Genomic DNA, 23,801 nt, shown 5'->3' on the forward strand with positions numbered 1-23,801 from the left:
GGCTAAAGTAGGATCTGCAATAATCAGTGTCTTATTTGTAGAAGTAAACAAGACTCCAGAGAATAAAAACATTGATTAAAAGAAGATATAAGCAAAATACTATTTTTTTTAAAAAAAAAATCACTAACAGGGCTGGAGAGATGGCTCAGTGGTTAAGAGCACTGACTGCTCTTCCAGAGGTCCTGAGTTCAATTCCCAGCAACCACATGGTGGCTCACAGCCATCTATAATGAGACCTGGCACCCCCTTCTGGCATGCAGGCACACATGGAAGGCTGTACACATACTAAATAAATCAAAAAAATTAAAAAAAAAAATCACTAACAGAGGGCTAGGGATGTAGTGCCCCTCCTTCTAAAAAAAAAAAACAAAACAAAACAAACAAAAAACCCAATTTTCCTATATCCCAAACTGACCTTAAACTTGCTCTGTAAAAAGGGTAACTTTGAAATTTTTTTAAATTAATTAATTTATATATTAAAAATTTCCACCTCCTCCCACTTCCCTCCCCTTACCCCTCCAGTCCTAAGAGAAGTCAGGATGCCCTGCCCTGTGGGAAGTCCAAGGCCCTCCCCACTCCATCCAAGTCTAGGAAGGTGAGCATCCAAACAGACTAGGCTCCCAAAAAGCCAGTACATGCTGTAGAATCAAAACCCAGTGCCATTATCATTGGCTTCTCAGTCAGCCCTCATTGTCAGCCACATTCAGTGAGTCTGGTTTGATCACATGCTCGTTCAGTCTCAGTCCAGCTGGCCTTGGTGACAAACTAATCAAATGGACTTTGAAATTTTTTATCCTTCTACCTCTACCTCTCAAGTGCTGGAATTAGGTGTTAACACACTCACTTTATGTGGCAAAGGACACACACCTGTTTGATTCCTAGCATATGACAAAGTATTTAAGTGGGAGAAATGGATCAATGAATAATAGTCTGAGTTCTAAAAAAAGAATACAGAAAAAAATAAAATTTAAAAGAAGAAAAGATGAACTAGGGATGTAACTCAGCTGGTAAAGTGTCTGCCTAGCATTTGTGAAGCCCTGGGTTCAATCCCTAGTATTATAGGAGGATAAAAAAAAAAAAACTCAGTCACCCTCAAATACAGAGTGAATTTAAGGACAGTCTGGGAATACAGACTTGATTTCAAGAAAAAAAAAAAAGAGGAGGAAGAGGAAGAAAATGAAGAAATGAAGGCCAAAAGGGAGAGAACAAAATCAGTTGGAGAAGAACACGGAGGACAAGACAGCAAACAATAATCTAACAATAATCACTGTCATTATCTGTGATAGTTCGAATGCAACTGGCCCCCATAAGCTCATAGGGAGTAACACTATTACGAAGCATGACCTTGTTGGAATGAGTGTGGACTTACTGGAGACATGTGTCATTGTGGGGGTGGACTCTGTGGTCTCCTTTGCTCAAGCTATGTTCAGTGTGGTACACAGCGGCTTCTGCTGCCTGCAGATCCAGCACCATGTCTGCCTGCATGCTGCCATATCCCACCATAATGGACTAAACCTCTGAACTGTAAACTGGCCCAATTAAATGTTTTTCTTCATAAGAGTTGCTGTGGTCATGGTGTCTCTTTACAACAACAGAAACTCTAACTAAGACAATAGCCATTTGTAAACTGGGCATAGGACATATACCTCTAATCCCAGCACTTGGGAGACTGAAATAGGAGTGTCATGAGTTGGAGGTCAACCTGATCTAATCTCAGAAAAAAAATATTCCATATATGGAACCATACATTTGTGACTGGCAAATAAATTGTTGATGGGGGGCTGGAAAGATAGCTCAGTGGTTAAGTAGTCCATTTCCAGAGGACCCAGGTTCAATTTCCGGCACCCACAGGGTAGCTCACAGTAATCTGTGACTCAGGTCCCAGGGTATCTGACACCCTTTTCTGGCCTCTCTGCAGGCCCCAAACATGCATACAGTACATAGCCATACATGCAGGCAAATACCCATACACAGAAAATAAAATGAAAATAAATAAATATAATATTTAAAAGAGAAAAAAAGATATGGCAAAGTATGTTTATTTTGTGTTTTGAGAGAGTCTCACACAGCCCACGCTGGCTCTCGACTTGTAGTTGAAGATGGCTCTGAGCCCCTGATCTCCCTAGCTTCACTTTGAGTGCTATATTATGGGCATGTGTCACTCTGACTACTGAATGCAGTACTGGGAATTAAACCCATGGCTTTGTGCACACTAGGCACGGACCCCACCAACTTAACTAACCCTTTATTCATAACTAACCCTTTTGTCATAACTAACCCTTTTATGGGGACCAATTTCACACTACCACAGATATTAACAACGATTATTGGTTTGGTATTTTGGTTTTGTTTGTTGTTTGTTTAGTTTTTGGAAACAGAATTTCTCTGTATAGTTTTGGAGCCTGTCCTGGAACTCGCTCTACAGATCAGGCTGGCCTCTAACTCACAGAGTTCCACCTGCGTCTGTCTCCTGAATCCTGGGATTAAAGGTGTGCGCCACCACCACCTGGCCAAACAAAAAACAACAATGCAACCTTTAGAGCTGGGGATGTAGCTCAGTTGGTAGAGTATTTATCCAGCGTCAACTGGTCATGGGTTCAATCCCCAGCACTGTAAAACCTGGGTGTTGTCATACTTGCCTGTAATATCAGCAGTTGGGAGGTAGAAGTAGGAGGGTCAGAATTTCAAGGTCATTCTCAGCTAGTACAAGTTTGGGATATAGGAGATCCTGTCTCAACTGTTTTCCTCTCCCATTCCTGCCCTAATGAAAGACAGTGAGGCACACAAGCACATACTCTATAAGGCCTGGGAGTAGGAAGGGCACTTACTAGGAAGAAAAAAGTGATTGGCAGAGGATAAGAATACTGTGAAAGGGAAACAAGGACATTTTATATGTATGAAATTGTAAAAGGATAAATACATTTCAAAAAAAAGGAAACAAAAAGAATTCCTACATTAGACTCCTCCCACTACCAGGTTTACCATTCCTATATCCACAGTGCTTAACAACATGGCACACAATATATTCTTATTGAATAAATAAATACTATAATCATTAACTATACCTTGATTGAGAAACAGAATCCTTTTGATTAAAAGTCATCTTTTCATTTAAGTTTTGGGTGCAGCTTGAAGTGGCTTTATGTAAATTCTTATTTTGCATTCTCTCCCTATAGCAAGGATTAAGGGGATTTGTGTTCTTTTTCAGAGTCTTCATTTGGTTTTCATTTGCACAAGTTTTAGATGTGATGTCATCGGACTTAGAACTGTGAAGCTGTCTAGACTGGTTTGTATCCTTATTTTCTACTTTGGTACCTCTAATACTATCTGCACTGAGACGTTTCAAATTGTTCTGTATTTTTATTTTCATAGATGAGGCATTATCCTTGTATTGGTCACTTTGTAATTTCTCCTACAATATAAAAAATAGCAAGTAAATAATTTCAATACAATCATTTCTTTATAATATGCTTTACATTTCCTTTAAGTAATATATAAAAACTTTATGATTTTTAATATAACATTTACAATAAAAGGAATAACTTACATTAGGAAGAGAAAGAAAATTGTTTATTGTTTTTTGGGTTTTTTTCGAGACAAGGTTTCTCTGTAGCTTTGGAGCCTATCCTGGAACCGGCTCTTGTAGACCAGGTTGGCCTCAAACTCACAGAGATCTGCCTGCCTCTGCCTCCCAAGTGCTAGGATTAAAGGCGTGCCCCACCACCACCTGGCTTAAAAAAATTGATTTAATAAATGATATTAGGATACTTGAGAAGCTACCCAGGGGGAAATGTAGCTATATGATAGTTTCACAACAATAAAAGTGAACCAAATATTTTTAAAATGTTAAATGAAATTATATATGTTATTCTTTTGGTCCCTGCCCTAGCCACGCCCACTTCCATAACCTCTGACCTGCCCATCGCCATCTTGGGACCCCTTCCTCTTTCTGCTTCCTTGGCGTGCGCGCGCGTTTTCTCTGTCTCTCTCTTTTATCTCCTTTCTCTTTTATCTCTTTTCTCTGTCTTTCTTTCTCCCTCTTGCTTAATAAATACTTATGGCTATTTCCTGTGTTTGCGTGTCTGTTACCTGCCGCCACCGTGGGCACAGCGCGTGCCCTCCTGTAGCCGCTTTCTCATGGCGGGCTCCGCCAGCCTGCCCAGGAATCCCGGGAATCGTTTTTTAAGAATAACAATATAGGCCCAGGGAGATAGATAGGTGGGTAAAGGTGCTTGGTGCCAAGTTTGACAACATAAGTGTGATTCCCAAGACCCACAAGTTGTCTTTGGGCTTGCGTGAGACACACACAAACACACACACAAATAAATAAATAAATAAATAAATAAATAAATAAATAAATAAATAAATGAATGAATGAATGAATGAATAAATAAATAAATAAATAAATAAATAAATAAATAAATAAATAGAGGTTAAAAAAGAAAGTATAGGGTGGGGGATTGGGTCAAAGGACTGGGAGGAGAGGATGTGGGGGGAGATGTAAAATAAATTGATAAATTAGAAAAGAGGAAAGCATATCCATTATAAAAGAAACTATTCTCAAGGGGTAGAAGACCTTTCTAAATAGCAAACAATAACTATATCACAAAAAACCTAATATGCTTGATCATATAAAATAACTTTGAAAGCTCTCCTAGATACAAGCAGATCCCTGGAAGCTTTCAAGCTAGCTATTGTGGTGTATGTGGTAAAGTTCCAAGCCAAAGTGAAACTGTTTCAAACAAAACATGGAAAGCATCTGAGGACTAACACCTAAGGGTATCCTCTGACTTCCATAGGCTTATCTTATACATGTGCACTCTCCCCCAACAATGTGTGTGGAGAGAGGGAAGTCCAGAGTGAATGTGTATTGTTGACATGGGCACAGCTATGTCAAGGACCCAATGCCTTAGACCCATGGAAGCAAAGCCTTCCCTGGTTGAGGCTCAGAGGAATTGGCAGAACCCAAATAATGACACAGAGACTTATATTAATTATGAAAGCTTAACCTTTAGCTTAAGCTTGTCTCAACTAGCTTTTTTTTCTAAATACAACTTAACTTTTTTTAAAAAGATTTATTTCTTATGTATACAACATTTGGTCTCCATGTATGCATGCAGGCCAGAAGAGGGCACCAGATCTCATTACAGATGGTTGTGAATCACCATGTGGTTGCTGGCAACTGAACTCAGGACCTCTGGAAGAGCACTCAGTGCTCTTAACCTCTGAGCCATCTCTCCAGCCCTCAACTAGCTTTTATAACTTAAATTAACCCATTTATATTAATCTACGTTCTATCATGTGGCATTACGTTTCTTCCATCTTGTACCTCCTGTTTTCTCTCCATGTCTCCTGATTTCTCCTGCATGCCTTGATTCCTCCTCCTCTTCCTTTCTTTTCCTAGAAATCCCGCCTAAACCTGCTGCCTAGCTATTAGCCATTCAGCTTTTTATTACATCAATCATAGCAATATATCTTCACACAGTATACAAATATCCCATAATAATTTACTATGCTATACCTTTATCATTATTTTAGTATATTCCTTCTATTTAATAAAAAAGAAATAAAAATTAAAGTTTATTATAAAACAGTTCACTGTTTTAGTCAGCAGTAAACTCTTATGTACCCCCCCATTTTGTAAAAATTGATTTGTTTTGAATTTAAGTATATGAGTGTTTTGCCTGCATGTGTGTATGTTCACTACATGCATATCTGGTAACTGTGAAGGCCAGAAGAGAGTATAGGATTCCCTGGAACTAGAGCTACAGATGGTTGTTAGCCACTGCATGTGTGCTAAGAACTGAACCCAGGTCTCCTCCATGAGCAACAAATGCTCTTAACCACTAAGCCCCTGTCCACACCCTCATTCTTCTTAAATGTATTGTATCTCTTGACCTTTACCGTCTTACTGTGATGCCTGTACAATGAAGGAATTATCTACAGATGCATTTGTCAGACCATACTTCTGCTATTTAGACATAAGACCATGTATGTGTTTGGGAGTGGGGAAGAGGGAATAACATTAGATCGTTTCTTTTGAAAAATTGTTGAACTATTATTCAGATGTTAGATTTCTTAGTTTTATCATTTATGTAGCTAGTCTTTCCTGTTTCCATTTCTACGTTAGAAAAATATTCTTTAGGGGCTAGAAAGGTGACTCCATGTTTAAGAAAGCTTGTTGCTCTTCTAGAGAACCTGAGTTTAGTTCCCAGAACCCACAATGGGTAGTTCACAATCACCTGTAGCTCCAGTTCCAGGGGATCTGCTCCTAATTCTGGCCTCCATAGGCATTCACATATGTGCATACTCACACACACACACACACACACACACACACCTTTAAAAATCATTTGGGAGAGCTAGAAAAATGGCTCAAGAGTCAAGAGCAGTAATTGCTCTATCAGATAACCTAGGTTTGATTCCCTGATGGCTCACAACTTTAACTCCAGTTTCCAGATCTGATGCCCTCTTCTGGCCTTTTGGGTACCAGGCATGCATATAGTACAAGGACATAAATGCAGGTAAGATACCCATGAATATTAAATTAAAATAAAATAAATCATTTAGGAGCTGAAGAGATGGCTCCGTGGTTAAGAGAACATACTACTCTTGCAGTTGGGTTCAGTTTCTAGCACGCACATCAAGTGGCTCACGACTACCTGTAAGCCTAACTCCAGGATATCCGACACCCTCTTCTGTTTTCTTAGGGCTCCCTTAAGTGTGTGGTGTGCATATACACATAAATAAAAGTAAAAATAAAAGAAATAGGATATGGAGAGATGACTCAATAGTTAGGAATTTACAGACTATGAGCTAAAATACAAGCACCCATGTCAGGCAGCTCACAACCACCTATAACTCCAGCTCCAGGGGATCTAGTGTCCTCTTCTGACCCCTTCAGGCATTTGGAGACACACACTACACACACACACACATACACACACACGGAATTTATTTTAATAATAAAGAAAAAAGTGCAAAAAGTTGTTCTATGTCCAGTGTTGAGTTCTTTAAGTACTACTGTTAAAATTTACATTAAACATTTTAAAAAATAACTGGAGAATAACATTTTTAATGCCAACTTCTACTGTTTTAAATTATTTGCCAGAGTTCTGTGAAATGGATAAAACCAACCTCTTTTCCTTCTCTTTCAAATTGTTTTATTCTGCATATAATTTCTTTTGCTGTCTTCCAGTGCTCTTCAAGATTCTCTTTTTCATGTATGTCCTTTTGTTGGTTGGCTTCATTTTCATCAAGAGAAATGTCTTGTAGACTTAGAGATAATTTCTCAGCTTTGTAATATGGGATGCAGGGAGAGGGAGAAATAGGGGAAAGCGAGTATTGAGTTTATCATTACTAGAAATGTTATTGTCACACTTAAAGGACAACTACAGATTCCACCCCATCCCATCTTTAATTTGTATATCCATATACCATAACTGGTACTGAAATAAGTGGAAAAAAGGCATAGCAGATGCCTAGGACTTATTAAAATTAGACTATTTCTCATAGTTTTAGAAAATAACACATGAAAATGTTATTCCAGATACAAGGTTACTGGCTTTAAAGTAGTTTATTTGGAATACAAGAGTTAAAGTCAGAGTTAGTCACATGCTAAGCATATACTCTATCACTGAACTACATCTCTAGCCCAAAATAGATTGTTTTGGTTAGTTTTTCATTCATTTGACATAGTTAAGAGTCATCTGGGAAGAGGGAACCTCAACTGAGAAAATATTGTAGCAGATTGCACGTAGACAACTCTCTGGGACATTTTCTTGATTAATGATTGATGTAGGAAGGCCCGAATCACTGGAGGAGGTTCTATCCCTGGGCAGGTGGTCCTGTGTTATATACAAAAGCAAGTTGACCAAGCTATATAAGCAGTATTCCTCCATGGCCTCTGATTCGATTCCTGTTTCCATGTCCCTGTCTTGAGTTCCTGTCCTTACTTCCCTTTACAATGTATTGTAAGGTGTAAGATGAAATAAATCCTTTCTTCCCTAAGTGGCTTTTGGTCATAATGTTTATTACAACAGGAGAAAGCAAACTAGAGGTCATAAATATGCTTAAAAGTCTTTTTTTTTCTTTTCTTTTCTTCTTTTTTTTTTTTTTTTTTTTTTTTGGTTTTTCGAGACAGGGTTTCTCTGTAGCTTTGGAGCCTGTCCTGGAACTAGCTCTTGTAGACCAGGCTGGTCTCGAACTCACAAAGATCCACCTGCCTCTGCCTCCCAAGTGCTGGGATTAAAGGCGTGCGCCACCACCACCCGGCTTTAAAAGTCTTTTTAATAATTTATTACGTCCATATTTTTCATTCACAAAGAAATCTTATAGCTATTGCCAGCTCTCCGGGCTCCAGCTAGACTGTCCATCAATTCTTTGAATACATCCACCTCCCTCCTAAACTAGAACCTGTTGCTTAGGCCTGAGTCATTTGCCCACAGAACATTTCCTCTTTTCACATGATTAACTCTAGACATTCGGATCTCTGTTCAAGAATTACTTTGAGATAAAAGTCTTACTATGTAGCTTTGGCTGGCCTGGAACTCCTGTAGATACTGGCCTTGAACTCATAGGAAATGTGCCTTCCTCTGCCTCCCAGGGCGAGGATAAAGGTTTAAAGTACCATGCCAAGCTAACTGATATTTCCCTAAAGTAACAGTAAACTTACTAATTTTTTTGCAGTTGTGAAGTACGTAAGTGGCAGCTCTGCTTAGTTCTTCATTCTTAAATTCAGTTAAGGCTTGTATCATTAGTGGAAGCCCATTGCTTTTTAAAAATTCATACTGATTTTTCTCTGTAAAAATATCAAAAATTAAAATGGTGATTATTTTTTCATAAAGTTTATAAAGCTTTTCATGAGGTCATGATTCATCACTATGATAAGTATGAACATAATTTAAACTTTAAAATAAAGATATAATCTCAAAAGTATTTTCAATTTGATAATCTTTTTACAGAAGCTAAGTCTCATAAATGATGATTTCTAAAATGTTGCCACAATGTACTACACCATGTAAGAGTAAACAAATAGCTCTCATTTGGTTTCAAAAAGATCAAGAGTAGGGAATGGGAAGATGGCCCAGTAGGTAAGAGCACTTGCTGCTCTTGCACAGGACCCAAGTTTGATTTCCAGTACCCACATCAAGTGGTTCATAACCCCTCTAACTCTAGCCCTCCTCTTCTGGCCTCTGTGGGTGCACGCACGCACACACGCCTACATACATATGCATAAGAAAAACATTCTTAAAAAGTTAAGGGAAAGAATAGCGAAACTGGTAAAGAAAACAAAAATTAAGGAAAGAACACAGAAGAAACGAGGGAGAAGAGAGAAGAGGGAAAGTGAGAGGAAGAAGGGAAACGATTAGAAGAGAGGAAAATGGAGATGGTTTGGAATGATAGATTAGATTAGAGGGAGACTGGGATGGAAACAGAGGAAACAAAATCTTTGAAAGCTTTCACTGAAGGCTGGGAGAACTGGCCTTTCAGAGCTTTCAGTGAGGGATAACAGGATTAAATACTGACTCGAAGAGGACTGGAAATGGAGAGAGAAGGAACAGCAGATAATGTAGCTGCTACAGTCGTCCTGGAGAAAGGTGGGAATGGGCTGGGGTAGTGGGAAAGAAGTATGGAATAAGAGAGAAGAACAGCCAGAGGCCTCAGTGACTAACTGAACAGAATATGAGAAAGAATGTAAGAGCTTAAGTGACTGGAAGGAAAGCTGGATGTTAAGCCTTTCATACAACAAGAGGGGAAAGAAGCAAAGGTTTCCACCCCACAGTTTTACTACACACACTGAGTTAACTGAATACTCACCACAATCCTCTGTGCAGTGACCAATGGCAAGTATGATGCTGAATTTTTCTCCCAAATCAAGACTTTGATGAAGCAGTAATGACAGAAGTTTTGAAACAATGTGGTATTTGGATAATACCACTGAAAAAGAAGCTACCAGTTTAATATAGGGGGGAAAAGTACAAATTTAAAATTTCTAAGTACAAATATATTATGTTTTCAGAGCTTATTTAGGAAAACTATCACATGCTTACATATTATCTAATATATACGTGTCACGTAGTATAGTAGGAAGCTGCTTGTTTGTTTTCCCGGCCGCCCAGTCTCCCAAAATAATCACACAGAAACTATATTATTTAAATCACCGCTTAGCCAATCTCTTAAGTGTATTGCTAGCTAGCTCTTACATCTAGTATTAATCCATTTCTAGTATTTTATATTTTACCATGAGGCTCGTGGCCTACCGGCAAGGTTTTAGCTGTCTCTGGCTGAGGCTCCTTGGCTTCTCCCCGTCTCTGCCTTCCTTCTCCTAGCAATCAGTTTAGTTTTCCCTGCCTAGCTCTGTTCCACCCTATCAGGCTAAGCAAGTTTCTTTATTAACCAATGGTATTCACAGCATACAGAGAACCCCACATCAATGTAGCATCTAATATATATATACATATATGTTAATTTAACTAATACATTATAATAAGATGGATTATTATAGTCCTCATTATATACTCTTTTTGTTTTGAGACAGGGTTTCTCTATGTAGTACTGGCTGACCTCGAACTCTCTCTGTAAACCAGTTTGGCCTCAAACTCAAGAGAAATCCACTTGCCTCTCTCTCCCTAGATTAAAGGTGTGCATCATCATGACTAGTCATTTATGGGCTTTATTTTTGGTTCTTTTTTTTTTTTTTTTTTTAAGGACTTCTCTTTGTAGTCCTGGCTGTACTAGAACTAGCTCTATGGACCAAATTGACCTCAAATTCACAGAGATCTACCCACCTCTGCCTCCCAAGTACTAGGATTAAAGGCGTGTGCCATCACTGCCTGACTTATGTTCTTCTTTTATAATGGTTTCTTCTTAGTTGTTTTGCATGATGTTGTAACTATGAATTAATACTATATTCCTAAAAGGTAAACATACCTACTCTTACCTTACATATCTCCTTCTATCTACATTAGACTGTAAGTGCATTACTAGATAATCAAATCCTGCTTGACATTGAAATATAACACTAAGACACTACTAACATGATGCAATGAAGGTTATATATAAACCTATGATGAACTATGATTAGATTCAAAAAGTTTACTATTAAGTTATACTTTTCCTTATAAGGTATTTGTTTTATTTTTGATTGTCTGAAATGGGGTCTGACACAGCCCAGGATGACTTTAAACTTATTAAGCAGAGGCTAACCTGTAACTGATCCTCCTGCCTCTATTTTTTTTTAGACAGGGTTTTGTTGTAGTTTTAGAGCCTGTCCTGGAACTAGCTCTTGTATACCAGGTTAGCCTCGAACTCAAAGAGATCTACCTGCCTCTGCCTCCCAAGTACTGGGATTAAGGGCGTACAGCACTATTGCCCAGCCTGCCTCTATTTTTTAAATGCTGGGATTATAGGTATGCACTACCCTGCATGGCCTTCATAGGGTTTTTAACAGACTTCATCCAGAGTCTGGTATTACAGACATTAACAATAAAGTTGTGAATTCCTTAAGGTACTATATCATTTAATTTTTTAAACAATTGCTTATTGTGTTTGTGTGTGCATAGCACATGCCATGGTGCACACAGAGATCAAATGGCAGCTTTATCCAGGAGTCAGTTTCCCTTCCACCACATGAATTCCAGGATTAAAGACAGGTTATCAGCCTTGAAAGAAGGAACCTTTGCCTGCTGATACATCTCATGACTGATGGGACATATCTCAACTACTTTTATGTCTTTGGGATTCAGCACACACCAGGTATTCATTAACTGCTTATTAAACAGTCATCTAGGGGCTGGAAAGATGGCTCAGTAGTTAAGAGAACTTGCTGGTCTTAAAGAAGAAGATTCAGATTAGATTCTGAGCATTGACATGGTGGCTCACAATCACCTATATCTCCAGTTCCAGAAGATTCAATATCCTCTTTCGGTCTCTATGGGCACTAGGAACACACATGGTATACAAACATTAAGGCAAAACACTTATACACATAAAATAAATCTTTAAAACCTCAGCCATCTACGAGTCTGGGACCTCTGAGGGTCTGGGTGTTGGTCTCGTACATCAAAGGGGTTAGTCAGGAACCAGAAATCTCTGTGGGTCCAGGCATGAGTCTAAGGCCTCTGAGGGAGTAGGCCTAAGCCAGGCTCTCTGCGGGTCTGGGCACACCTGAGTCTGGGACCTCCGAGGGAGTAGATCAGAGCCAGAGACCTTTGCAGGACCAACCCCAAGCCAAGGACCTCTGCAGGAGCAGATACAGACCAGGGATGTTTACAGAAAATCAGAAATGAATCCCGTGAGTGCTGGGATTAAATGCATGCCCCACCATACCTGTCTATAAATTCCCATACTTTAACTTTACAAATTGATTCTAAAATTTACATTGGTAAGAGTCATGAGCAATCATACCACAAGGACATGTGGTCAACTATGCTCATAGCAACATTATTTATCATAACCAGAACCTGGAAACAACTTAAATGCTCCTTGACCAAAGAATGGATAAAGAAATTGTGGTACATTTACACAATGGAGTACTATACAGCAGAAAAAATAATGAAATTTGAAGGCAAATGGATAGAGCTAGAAAACATCATATTGAGTGAGGTAACCCAAACCCAGAAAGACAAATATAATATGTACTCATTCATAAGGGGCTTTTACACATAAAGCCAAGAAAAATCAGTCTACAAATCACAATCCCAGAGAACCTAGACAACAATGAGAACCCTAAGAGATTCATACATGGATCTAATCTACATGGGAAGTAGAAAAAGACAGATCTCCTGAGTAAATTGGGAGCATGGGGACCTTGGGAAAGGTTGAAGGGGAGGGAAGAGGCAGGGAAGGGAGTAGAGAAAAATGTAGAGCTCAATAAAAATCAACAAAAAACAAAACAACTCAGTCATCTACTTTTCAGGTTGTTTGTATAAAGGGTTCCTCATGACAAGGATTTACAGACTATCAACTCTGAGTGTACCAATGAGAAGCAGATGTGTTCTAGATCTGGTTCTACTGCTCTCTCGTACACTAGGTATGTGAGACATCACCCTCATCACAAAGCCATGCTTTATTTTTTTTAAAGTATTATGTATACGTATTTGTCTCTATGTAAGTATATGCCACACGTGTCCAAGTTCTTGCAGAGGCTAGAAGGTGTTGGATCCCCTGGAGCTGGAGTTGCAGGTGGCTGTAAGCTGCCCAACTTGGGTGTTGAGAGACAAACTTAGGTCCTCTGGAAAAGCAGCAAGAGCTTTTAACTGCTGAAGCACCTCTATAGCCTAACTTTAATTATTTACATAATTTCTGAAATTTTGTACATTGGGTTTTCCAATATCTCAGTGTCTTTTGGTTTGTCATCTAAAATTTTTTTTAAGAAAAGTTGCTTATTTTTAGACAAGGTCTCACTCTGTTACTATGGCTGGCCTGGAACTCAAGAGATCCACCTGCCTTGCCTCCCAAAAACTGGGATTAAAGGTGTGCACTATAACGTCTTGCTAAAACAGCTTTTTAAGTGAAATAAACTTAAGAATAATAGGATTTTATTTTGACTCTATTAGACCTAAAGTCAAAAGACTTAAATGTGCTTCCTTAGGGCAGTTGTAACTTCTGATGGGAAAATAAGGAACTGGACTAGATAATTTCAAAGATTCCCTCCCATTTGTAAGAAGCTGGAAATTTTGCCAACAATAGATCTAATGTAGCATTTCAACATTCACCATGTTCAGTTCAAACAAAGTTCAATTATAGAAAATTGATTAAGATTTTCACTCACAATTATTAGTAATGCATGCATCTAAGGTCTTTGTCACCATCACTGCAAGTTTTGCACTGGAAAAAGTATTGTGTGAATCCAACTCCAGCTGCACGAGAACTTGAGACAAAACATCCAGTCCACCCGAAGATACAAAGCAGTTCTGGACATGTGCTTAAAGAATAAAGTAGCAAAAACCATTAATTTCTCAAAAAGGCAGGTGATGGTTTCGTACAATTATTTTATATTAAATACTTTTAATATGGCTTTTCAAATACTGAAACTCCCCCAAGTTGCAGAATTAAAAGTTCAACTTTCATCTATTTATGTGTATATATACACACACACACACACACACACACATACACACACACACAAAATAGTAACACCTCCCCTCTACACAGGACAAATTTTTTTTTTTTTAATTTTTTGAGACAGGATTTTGTCCTAGAACTAGCTCTTGTAGACCAGGCCGGCCTTGAACTCACAGATATCCTGCTGCACCACCACCGCCCAGCAACATAGGACAATTATATGTATAGTAGGATAGTGCTCTGTTTTGTGTAGGAGAGCTATGTAGCTCAGGCTACATATACTGAATTTACAGTATAACTGAGGTTGGCCTTAAACTGGTTCTTCCCTTCCACCTCCAAAGTGCTGAGATTACAGGTGTGTGCTATCACACCCAACTCCATAGTTCTTTTTCTTTTTCTTTTTCTTTTTTTTTTTTTTTTTTAGACAGGGTTTCTCTGTAGCTTTGGAGCCTGTCCTGGAACTAGCTCTTGTAGACCAGGCTGGCCTTAAACTCACAGAGATCCACCTGCCTCTGCCTCCTGAGTGCTGGGATTAAAGGCGTGCGCCACCACAGCCCAGCCATAGTTCTTTTTCAAAGACTCAGAATTCACTGGGCATGGTGGCGCATGCCTGTAATCCCAGTACTTGGGAGGCAGAGGCAGGCAGAGTGTGTAACAACACAGAGAAATCCTGTCTCTGAAAAATAAAGAAAAAAAGTAACAGAATTCATATATTAAAGCTGTAATAAACAGAAGTTCAAAGCTTGATAATTTTACTGGTGAATTCTACCAACCATTTCAGGGGAAAAGCCCCCCAAAAACCTAATAAATTATTCCTAGAGATAGAAGTGGAAGAAACACTTCTGAATACATTCTATAAGACTAGCATTACACCCAAGTTGAAAGAAGGCATTACAACAAAATTATAGGTCAATATCTATTATGAGCATAGATATAAAGACACTATTTGTTTATTTGAGACAGAATCTCATATAATTTGGTTGACTTAAAATTCTCTATGTAGCCAAGGATAACCTTGAACTCCCAAACTTCTTGCCTCTACCCACCAAATGCTGGAATTAGAAATGTGCACTATCATTCCTGTTTTATGCTTTAACTTTATGAAACCATAATCACTGGTTAGAAAGAACTATAAGATAATCTTAATAGTTAAAGGAAAAGTAGTATATATAATGTAACATCTTCATAATAAGAAAGAACTCTTAGTAAACTAGGAAAGAAAAGAAACATACTTAATATGATAAAAGGCCTATATATAATGCTACATGTAACTGCTATTCTCATTATTTTTATTTAATACTTTATTAGATATCCCTAGCCAGTGAAATAAGGCAAGAAAGTGAAATAAATAGAGTTGAAAAGAAGGATTTTTTTCCCACAAATGGCACGATCATGCATGAGTGTGTAAATCGAGACACGCTACTATAGCTAATAGTGATTTTAGGAAGATAGCAGGATATAAGGACATACAAAATCAATTGTATTTCTATCTGCCCCAAGAAACTATTGGAACTTTAAACTGTCGTTTGTGTCTGTGTGTATGTTGGGGGTGTATATTTGCATTAACATGTGGCTGCAGGTACATTTCCTGTGAATTCCAATGTGGAGCTCAAGAATAACTTTGGTATCTTCCTCTGTCACTCTCTACCATACTTTTTGAGTCAAGGTCTCTCAATGAAATTGGAAATTATTGTTTCAGCTAGGCTTGCTGACTAGCAAGCCCCAGGAACCTGCCTATCTTTGTTTCCCCAGCACTGGAGCCATAGCCACACTGTGTCTTGACCAGCTTTTATGTAGTTATGGTTGATCCAAACTCAAGTCCTCATGCTTTCTGGCAAGTGCTTTACCCATTGTGCCATTTCCCCAGCCTCCATCATTTCTCACGATATATTAAAAAAAAAAAAAACCCACTAGCCTGGACTTAAAGACATAGATCAAAAGTTAAGAGTACTGACTACTTTTGCAGAGGACCCAGGTTCAATTCTCAGAACCCATATGGCAGCTCACAATTGTAACTCTAGTTGTAGAGGATCCAATGCCCTCTTTTGGCCTCCATGGGTACCAGGAATGCACATGGTACACATACATATAGGAAGACATGGATATACATGAAATAAAAGTAGCTAAACCTGGAGGGAAAACAAGACAGATAGAGTGACACACAAAGTCATTCCAGCACTTGAGAAGCTGAGGCAGGAGGACTTCAGTGAGTTTGATGCTATAATGGATTGCATAATGAATTAGAGACTAGCCTGAACTACAGAGAGATACCCTATTTCAAAAAATAAAAATACCTGACTAAATACTTAGGCGTAAATTTAATGAAATATATGCATTGTCTGTGCTATCATTTTAATAAGTGTCTCCCAAAGACCCATGGGCTTTGTCCTTATTATAGTGCTGTTTGGAACTCATGGGTTCTTTAGGATGTAGGTCCTAACAGAAATAAGTCATTGAGATGTGCCATTGAAGAGGATGTAAGAGCCCTTGCTCCTCTCTGCTTTTGTTTCCCTGGCTCCATCGGGTGATCAGTTTTCTTTATCATGTAGTCATGTCCGACTATGATGTGTACTACCTTGCCATAGGCCCAGAGCCAAACCATAGACTGTCATCTCTAAATGATGACCAAAGTAAACTTTTTTTCCTTTTAAATTGTCTTAAGTATGTTGTCACTGTGATAAAGTTTACTAACACAGCAAAATGTTGCAAAAACAAAGCCTCAATTGTGAGGAGATTTATAATGTTCATGGATAGGGTGCTTACTTGTCTGTGGGAAGAAGGATCATGAGCTCAAGGTCATCTTTAGTTATATGGAGAGTTCTACAAGTCAGTCTGGGCTACAGAGACCATTCTCAAACCCCACCTCCCAAGAAACAACTATGCTGCTGTCATCGTCTTTCCAATGTCCTCCCAATAACAACTAACTCCAAGATTTTCTTATCTTCAAAAGTCTAGCCAAGAACTCAAGGCAGAGGCAGGTCAGTATCTCCTTGAGGCCAGCCTGCTCCATACAGCGATTTCTAGGCCAGCCAGGTCTGTCCAGTGAGACCTATCTTAAACAAAACAAAGCCATCTAACTATATCCAAAATGGTCCAGATTAGAAGCATCAAAATCACTAATTGAATTTAATAGTCTTTTTTATGTTTTAAAATAGAGTTCTTAAAGTAAAACCTAGAAAATAACGAATACTTACTATTATTTGCAAGAGTAAGTCCAATAAATGAGCATATAGGGCGAATTATCTCAGGTTTCATACAGTTCACTAGCCATTCATTCACATGTGGAAAAAGTGAACAACAAAGCATTTGATTCTCGTCTGAAGGAGAAAAGCCAACCATGTTTTAATTTGACTTTTGCAAAATATCAGTCACATTTGTTTTTATATTTGTATCTAAATAGTTGAAATAATTACCATTTTGAGGATTATTGACACAGACACACAGAGTACTGCATACTGAAGACCACAACAGATAACTCTGGAAAACATTATTATCTGACAAATTCAACTCATAATTTGAAAGAACTGTCCTGTTGGGTTAAAAAGAAAAGGTAATATATTATTATAAATGCACTAATGTCCTAAACAATTAAATAAGAAGATATTTATTTACTTACCTGAACAACTGTGACAGAACTTCAATACAACCTGTTTCTCTTACAAGCGTTTGTCCATTCCCTTAAAAAATAGCCATATGTTACATGAATGACTTTTATTTAGAAATAATTTTATAGAAATTAAGACATTTAAAAATATTTTAATTAGCTTTCAAGCTACTTTAAAGCATTATAAAGTATACAGAATTACAGTAGGAAAAAACTCGTAATCAAGGGGTTGGAGAGATGGCTCAGCAGTTAAGAGCACTTTCTATTTTTGCAGAGGACCTGGGATCAATTCCCAGCACCCACATGGTGGATTAACAACTCCAGTTCCAAGGGATCTGATGCTCTCTTATGACCTTTGTGGGTAACAGGCATACACAAATTAGTGTACAGATATACATATAGGCAAAACATCCACATACATAAAATTTTGATTTTTTAAAATTTTTAACTGGTTTTATTATGGAAAATATATTATGCTCAGCAACTTACAGCATTCAGTTTTCCTCTAAAAATTACAAATGCTTAAGTTATAGTTTTGTTACAATATGAAAAGAATCTTAAAAGTAGAAAAAATACAAATCTTTTTAAGGTTTTCCAAAGTAGGAAAAATATCTAGAAGTAATTCAAGTACCTAACATTTTCAAGAATTAAATGAAGCAAGTTTTAAAAGATGAAGGGATTGGGGAGATGGCTCAGTCAGTAAAGTGGCAGCATAAGAATCTGAGTTTGATCCCCAGTACCCATATAAAAACTAAATAAAAAATCAGGCACAGTAGCTTGTGTCTGATCCTTGGGGCTTGCTGGGCAATCAGTCAAATTGGAAAGCCGCAGAGACTTTGTCTCAAAAAAATAAAATGATGAAAATTGATTGAGGAAGGTACCCAACATCAACCTCCAGTTTCTACCAAACACACACACAAACACACACGTACACACACATACACACATGTACATACACATGCAAGGTCCCAACTAGGTATACACGAACACTTTATACTATAGTTTCGACTTCTCAGTAAATCTAAAATTATCCCAAAATAAACACGGTCTAATATAGTAAATCTTGTAACAAAATGATCAATTCAGGGAAAAGTCAACCAATTCATTAAACACTTGTTTTTCTTTTTAAAGATTATGTAGTACAAATAATGTCACTATTTCTTTTCTTTTCTGTTTTGGTTTTTTGAGACAGGGTTTCTCTGTAGCTTTGGAGTTTGTCCTGGAACTAGCTCTTGTAGACCAGGTTTGCCTTGAACTCACAGAGATCTGTCTGCCTCTGCCTCCCAAGTACTGAGATTACAGGCATGTGCTACCACCACCTGGCTCACTATTTCTTAAAATTAACAAATATCAATGATTAAATGCTTATTAATTCCTTTCTTAGAGCTCATATCTCTTGCATATTAATGAGATTAAAAAGTCACTAATGCATTCGGCAAGCAGAGGCAGGTGGATCTCTGTAGTCAACGTAGTGAAACTGTCTCAAAAAAGGCACTAATATAACAAGAATAACTAGAATAAAGTATTAATGACTGTTCCAAAATATATTAAAATGTTTTTAAACATTCATAAGAGAATATACTTACTATTATTTGAAACCAGAACCAAAAGAACATAGACGGACATTCTTTTCAAATTTGTGTTTGAATCATCATTAGATAAGAGCAAATTTAAATCTTGAAATAATTCTGAAGTACACAAAGTTTGCTGACAGTAAACTGAAACATAAAATACAATTTTCATTTTAATATATTAGCATAAAAATACATCGAACAAAATAAAAAGTTGTCAAACTGGAGATGTTTCTTAACTAGATGTCATTTAATTGACATATACTAGAAACAATAAAAATCTATGAAAACTTGATATGTTCTTAGCAGAACAAATTGGTAATATTAAAAAAATTAATTATATTTATTTATTTACTTGTATATGTGTACATGCACATTAGTGTGTGTGCCCACCCGCAGGTGCAGACCTACCACAATGCTCTTACAGATCATAGGACAATTTATGGGAGTTAGTTCTCTCTTCCCTTTATGTGAGTTCTACACATCAAACTCAGGCAAGAGCCTTTAACTACTGAGCCATCTAGTCAGTCCCAAACAAGCAATATCTAAATCAAAATGACTTGGTTTAAGCTCCAAAGCAAACATTTAAATACCCTAGAATTGCCAATAAAATCCTAACCAAATAAAAAATGAAAATCAAACCAAGTAGAAGTGAAAAGTGAGGCCAAGTGAGAAGACTACCTAAAAACAAAGCAAGAAAAAAAAAACTTCAAAAAATTCAAATATCTGCTTTGGAAAAGAGAGGGACAAGCAATATTGCAATATTTATGGGTTTTTTTCTTTTTCTTTCTTTTATTTTATTTTATTTTATTTATTTAAGATTTATTTATTTATTATGTAAACAGTATTCTTAGTACTCTGCATGTATGCCTGCAGACCAGAAGAGGGCACCAGATCTCATTACAGATGGTTGCGAGCCACCATGTGTTTGCTGGGAATTGAACTCAGGACCTTTGGAAGAGCAGTCAGTGCTCTTAACCACTGAGCCATCTCTCCAGCCCCTCTTTCTTTCTTTTTTTTGGTTTTTCGAGACAGGGTTTCTCTGTAGCTTTGGAGCCTGGCCTGGAACTTGCTCTGTAGACCAGGCTGGCCTCGAACTCACAGAGACTCTGCCTCCCAGGTGCTGGAATTAAAGGCGTGCGCCACCACCGCCCAGTCTTTATGATATTTCTTAAGACATTTGGAGGTGCAAAAGTCTTTCAAAGTTCAAAAATAACACTAGGCATGCTGCAATCCTAATACTTAGGAAGCAAAACAGGAGAACTATGCATTCAAGGCCAGCCTGTGCTTTATGATAACCTTGACTCAAAAAAGAAAAAAACTCATAGGAAACAAAGTAACCCTAAAAATAAAAGTTAAGCCAGGTGTGTTGGCATTCACCCTTAAATAAAGAGAAAAAAATTTAAATACTTATTTAAAATTATTTTAAGGACCATAAAAATAAAATTTTGTATTTTACCATTTCCTTCTGCAATAGATCCTAATGTATATAAGGCTGCTTCTTTTACCATGCTATGCTCACTTGACTTTGCAAGACTTTCTACAAACATCAAACCACCAATATCCCGGAAATAAACACCTGCATCACCTGTAGGGTTTGCAGATAAAACAAGATAGAAATTATAATTACTTTGATTATTCTGTTAAGGATAAAAGAACCAAATGAATAAAGTAATATAGCACATACATTGAGTAGAAGAGAAAGAGCCATGCATATTAATATAGTAGAGTACTACAAAACTGGAACCAGAGTGGGTTGTTGCTGTGGGACAATGGTCTATACTTTGTCAATTGTATTTTAATAAAATGCTATTAGCCAGTAGCCAGGTAAGAAGTAGAGGCGTGGCAAGGACAACAGGAAAATTCTGGAAATAGGAAAAAGTCAGTCTGCAGTCGTCACCCAGACACAGAGGAAGTCATACACAGAGCAAGCAAGATGTGACTGCCTCGCTAAAAAAGGTACCAAGCCATGTGGCTAACACAGACAAGAATTATGGGCTAATAGAAGTTATAAGAGTTAATAAGAAGCCTGAGCTACTAGGCCAACCAGTTTATGATTAATATAGATCTCTGTGTGTTTATTTGGGACTAAATGGCTGTGGGACCTGGTGGGACAGAAACATCATTCAACAGGTTGTGGGGGTACATGCATGAAATCCCCATGCTGGGGAGACTGTCAGGCGGATCAAGACTTTGAGACCAGCTTGTGTTACATGAGGAAATGAGAAGAATGACACCAAAGGAAGAAGAGAGGGAGAGGCCAGCATAGACAGAGAGAGATGGAGTGGAGGAAGGAGAAGAAAGGCAAGAGAAAAGAATAGAAAAAATAATAAAATTATGAATAAAGTTCATTATTATGTCTTACTGTTTTGTTTACAAACGGAATGGATAGTGATCAAAACTTCCTTTTGTGACAAAGGGTTGCCCATGTGATACTTCAGACATTCCAACAGTAAGTTCAGGTCAGTCTTCATTTCTACTGGAGAAAATTATTTTAAAAGCAAAGTTTTCTTTCAAAGACCAATAGTTCAAATTCTATTTCATAATTATATAACTTGGAAATGCTTGATTTTTTTAAAAATAAGTAAATATTTACTTTATAATCTAAGATATATTAAAAATATTTTAAGTAAACTGTTATTTTAAATGAAAATACAACATACTAGAATTTATAGGATGCTAATGAAGCAGTATTTATGAGGAAATTCCTAGTACTAAATGCCTACGTTAGAAAAGAAAATGGTTCCTAACTCAATGACTTTAGCTTCCACCTTAAGAAACTAGAAAACGAGCAAACTTAGCCAAAAGTAAGCAAGAAAAAAAAACTATACAGAAATCATGAAACAGAAAAAAAAAAAAAAAAAAAGAGAGAGAGAGTGGAACCAGAGAGATGGCTCGGTGGTTAAGAGCACTGCTGCCTTCCAGAGCAATGAAAATGAATGAATGAAATTTATGCCCTGGCAATGCTGAAGCCTACGTGTGCAGTACTTATATGGCAGTTCTGTTGAACTTGTCTATATTCCAGAACTTGAGAGGCAGAGGCAGGTGGATCTCTGCAAGTCTGAAGTCAGCCTGGTCTACAGATAGAGTTCCAAGACAAGCAGGACTGTTACATAGAGAAATCCCATCTCGAAAAATCAAAAACAAAACAAAAGAAAAATAATAAATAAAAGGAAAAATTAAAAAACTCAGGGTGAGGCCCCTTAAAAGTTAGGAAGTAAATAACCTAGAATTTCATGAAGTCTGAAACTAACCTGCTGTGCTAGGCCCCCCTTGCTCAAGGTTAGTTAAAGGGCAAGGATTGCTGAGAAACACCTGACCAAAAGCATTGCTTCAGAGAAGCTTAGACCAACTAAACTGCCTGGAAGAGATACTCTCCAACCTGTCAGGCTGCCTGTGACGTTCATGAGCTGTCACCCGTACTGTAAATAACTCCACACTCAAATGCCTACAATGAAGCCAGCAGACTCACTGGCAAGTTGGACCTGGTGACACCCTTACTTGAGTCAACTGGCAATTCCCTGCCTGGGGTGAGCAACTGTTCGTGTCCCCAGAAATGTCATTTATGTGAATTGATGAATGACTCTTTCATTTTCTAGAGGCTGTTAGATATGATACACACACACACACACACGTACCCACAATTGCACAACTATAAAATACATAAAACTAACCTAGTCACATGATTCACGGATTTCTCACCTTGTATTTTCTTTGTATTCTCACTTTCCATGCTTGTCATTTTTCCTTACATTTCATCTAGAAGATAGGGTATTTTTAGTTAGATCAGCTTCTAAGAAGTATTCTGGGCAGGATGCTTACTTCAGTAGCACATATACTAAAACTGGAACGATACCGAGAAGATTAGCATGGCTCCTTCACAAGGATGAGTGAGACACAAATTCATGAAGTAGTTCATGTTAAAAAAAAAATTGAAAGAATGAAATATTCCGGGCATGATGGTGCATGTCTGTAATCTTCAGGCAGGAAAGGGAGTGGCAGAAGGATGATGAATCTTGAAGAGTCCAGGAATAGAAATATAGAAATAAAGGGTCCAGTCCAGGAATATAGAAATATAAAGCTGTAAGCCCAAACACATTTTGGGAGAAAAAAATAAAACTGGCAGCCACTGTTAACCTTTAACACTTTCTGCCTTAAGAGCAGACATCCTGGCAGCCACTGTATACAGATGTAATTTTTTTTTTTTTTTTTTTTGTTCAAGACAGGATCTCTCTGTAGCTTTGGAGCTCTCTGCCTCCCAAGAGCTGGGATTAAAGACACGCCACCACCGCCTGACCAGAGGCAAACTTTTAACAACTGTCTCCTGCCTCCTAGCTTCCCAGCTAGGCAGGTACCTGGGACAAAGTCAGCTTCTAATTACTATGGGACCCTCTACTTGTATTCCCTTAATTTTTATCTGTCCCCCTATGTGACTCTACTCTCTGCCTCGCATTCTTTTAGGGACAGTGAAAGTGAAAAGCAGCTGTGTCAGCCACAGGCTTTTGCAAATATCATAAGTTAACACCCTATATCCAGAGGTGCTTTTTTTTTTTTTTTTT

General features: G+C 37.8%; 1 protein-coding gene and 1 non-coding gene across 2 annotated transcripts in view; one reads left to right on the forward strand and one right to left on the reverse strand.

Annotated features, from left to right (window-relative positions):
* Terb1 (telomere repeat binding bouquet formation protein 1) overlaps nt 1-23,801 on the reverse strand; it is a 34,557-nt gene that overhangs the window by 8,919 nt on the left and 1,837 nt on the right. Inside the window, exons 2-13 of the mRNA XM_050144559.1 lie at nt 22,945-23,001; nt 21,608-21,718; nt 20,702-20,830; nt 19,258-19,389; nt 17,684-17,744; nt 17,481-17,596; nt 17,262-17,384; nt 13,775-13,927; nt 9,820-9,951; nt 8,675-8,800; nt 7,138-7,295; nt 3,061-3,412 (exon numbers count right to left, since the gene is read on the reverse strand). Coding sequence (XP_050000516.1) covers nt 3,061-3,412; nt 7,138-7,295; nt 8,675-8,800; nt 9,820-9,951; nt 13,775-13,927; nt 17,262-17,384; nt 17,481-17,596; nt 17,684-17,744; nt 19,258-19,389; nt 20,702-20,830; nt 21,608-21,718; nt 22,945-22,984 — 1,633 coding nt within the window. The 5' untranslated portion in view covers nt 22,985-23,001. The remainder of the gene's footprint in view (nt 1-3,060; nt 3,413-7,137; nt 7,296-8,674; nt 8,801-9,819; nt 9,952-13,774; nt 13,928-17,261; nt 17,385-17,480; nt 17,597-17,683; nt 17,745-19,257; nt 19,390-20,701; nt 20,831-21,607; nt 21,719-22,944; nt 23,002-23,801) is intronic.
* On the forward strand, nt 23,057-23,167 carry LOC126503080 (U6 spliceosomal RNA). The gene has a single exon (XR_007592150.1). It is a non-coding gene; the product is annotated as a U6 spliceosomal RNA (small nuclear RNA).

This window comes from Alexandromys fortis, unplaced genomic scaffold (genome assembly GCF_014885135.2).
Source record: "Alexandromys fortis isolate MF-2015 unplaced genomic scaffold, M_Fortis_MF-2015_v1.1 scaffold_1, whole genome shotgun sequence".
Taxonomy (NCBI): Eukaryota; Metazoa; Chordata; class Mammalia; order Rodentia; family Cricetidae; genus Alexandromys; species Alexandromys fortis.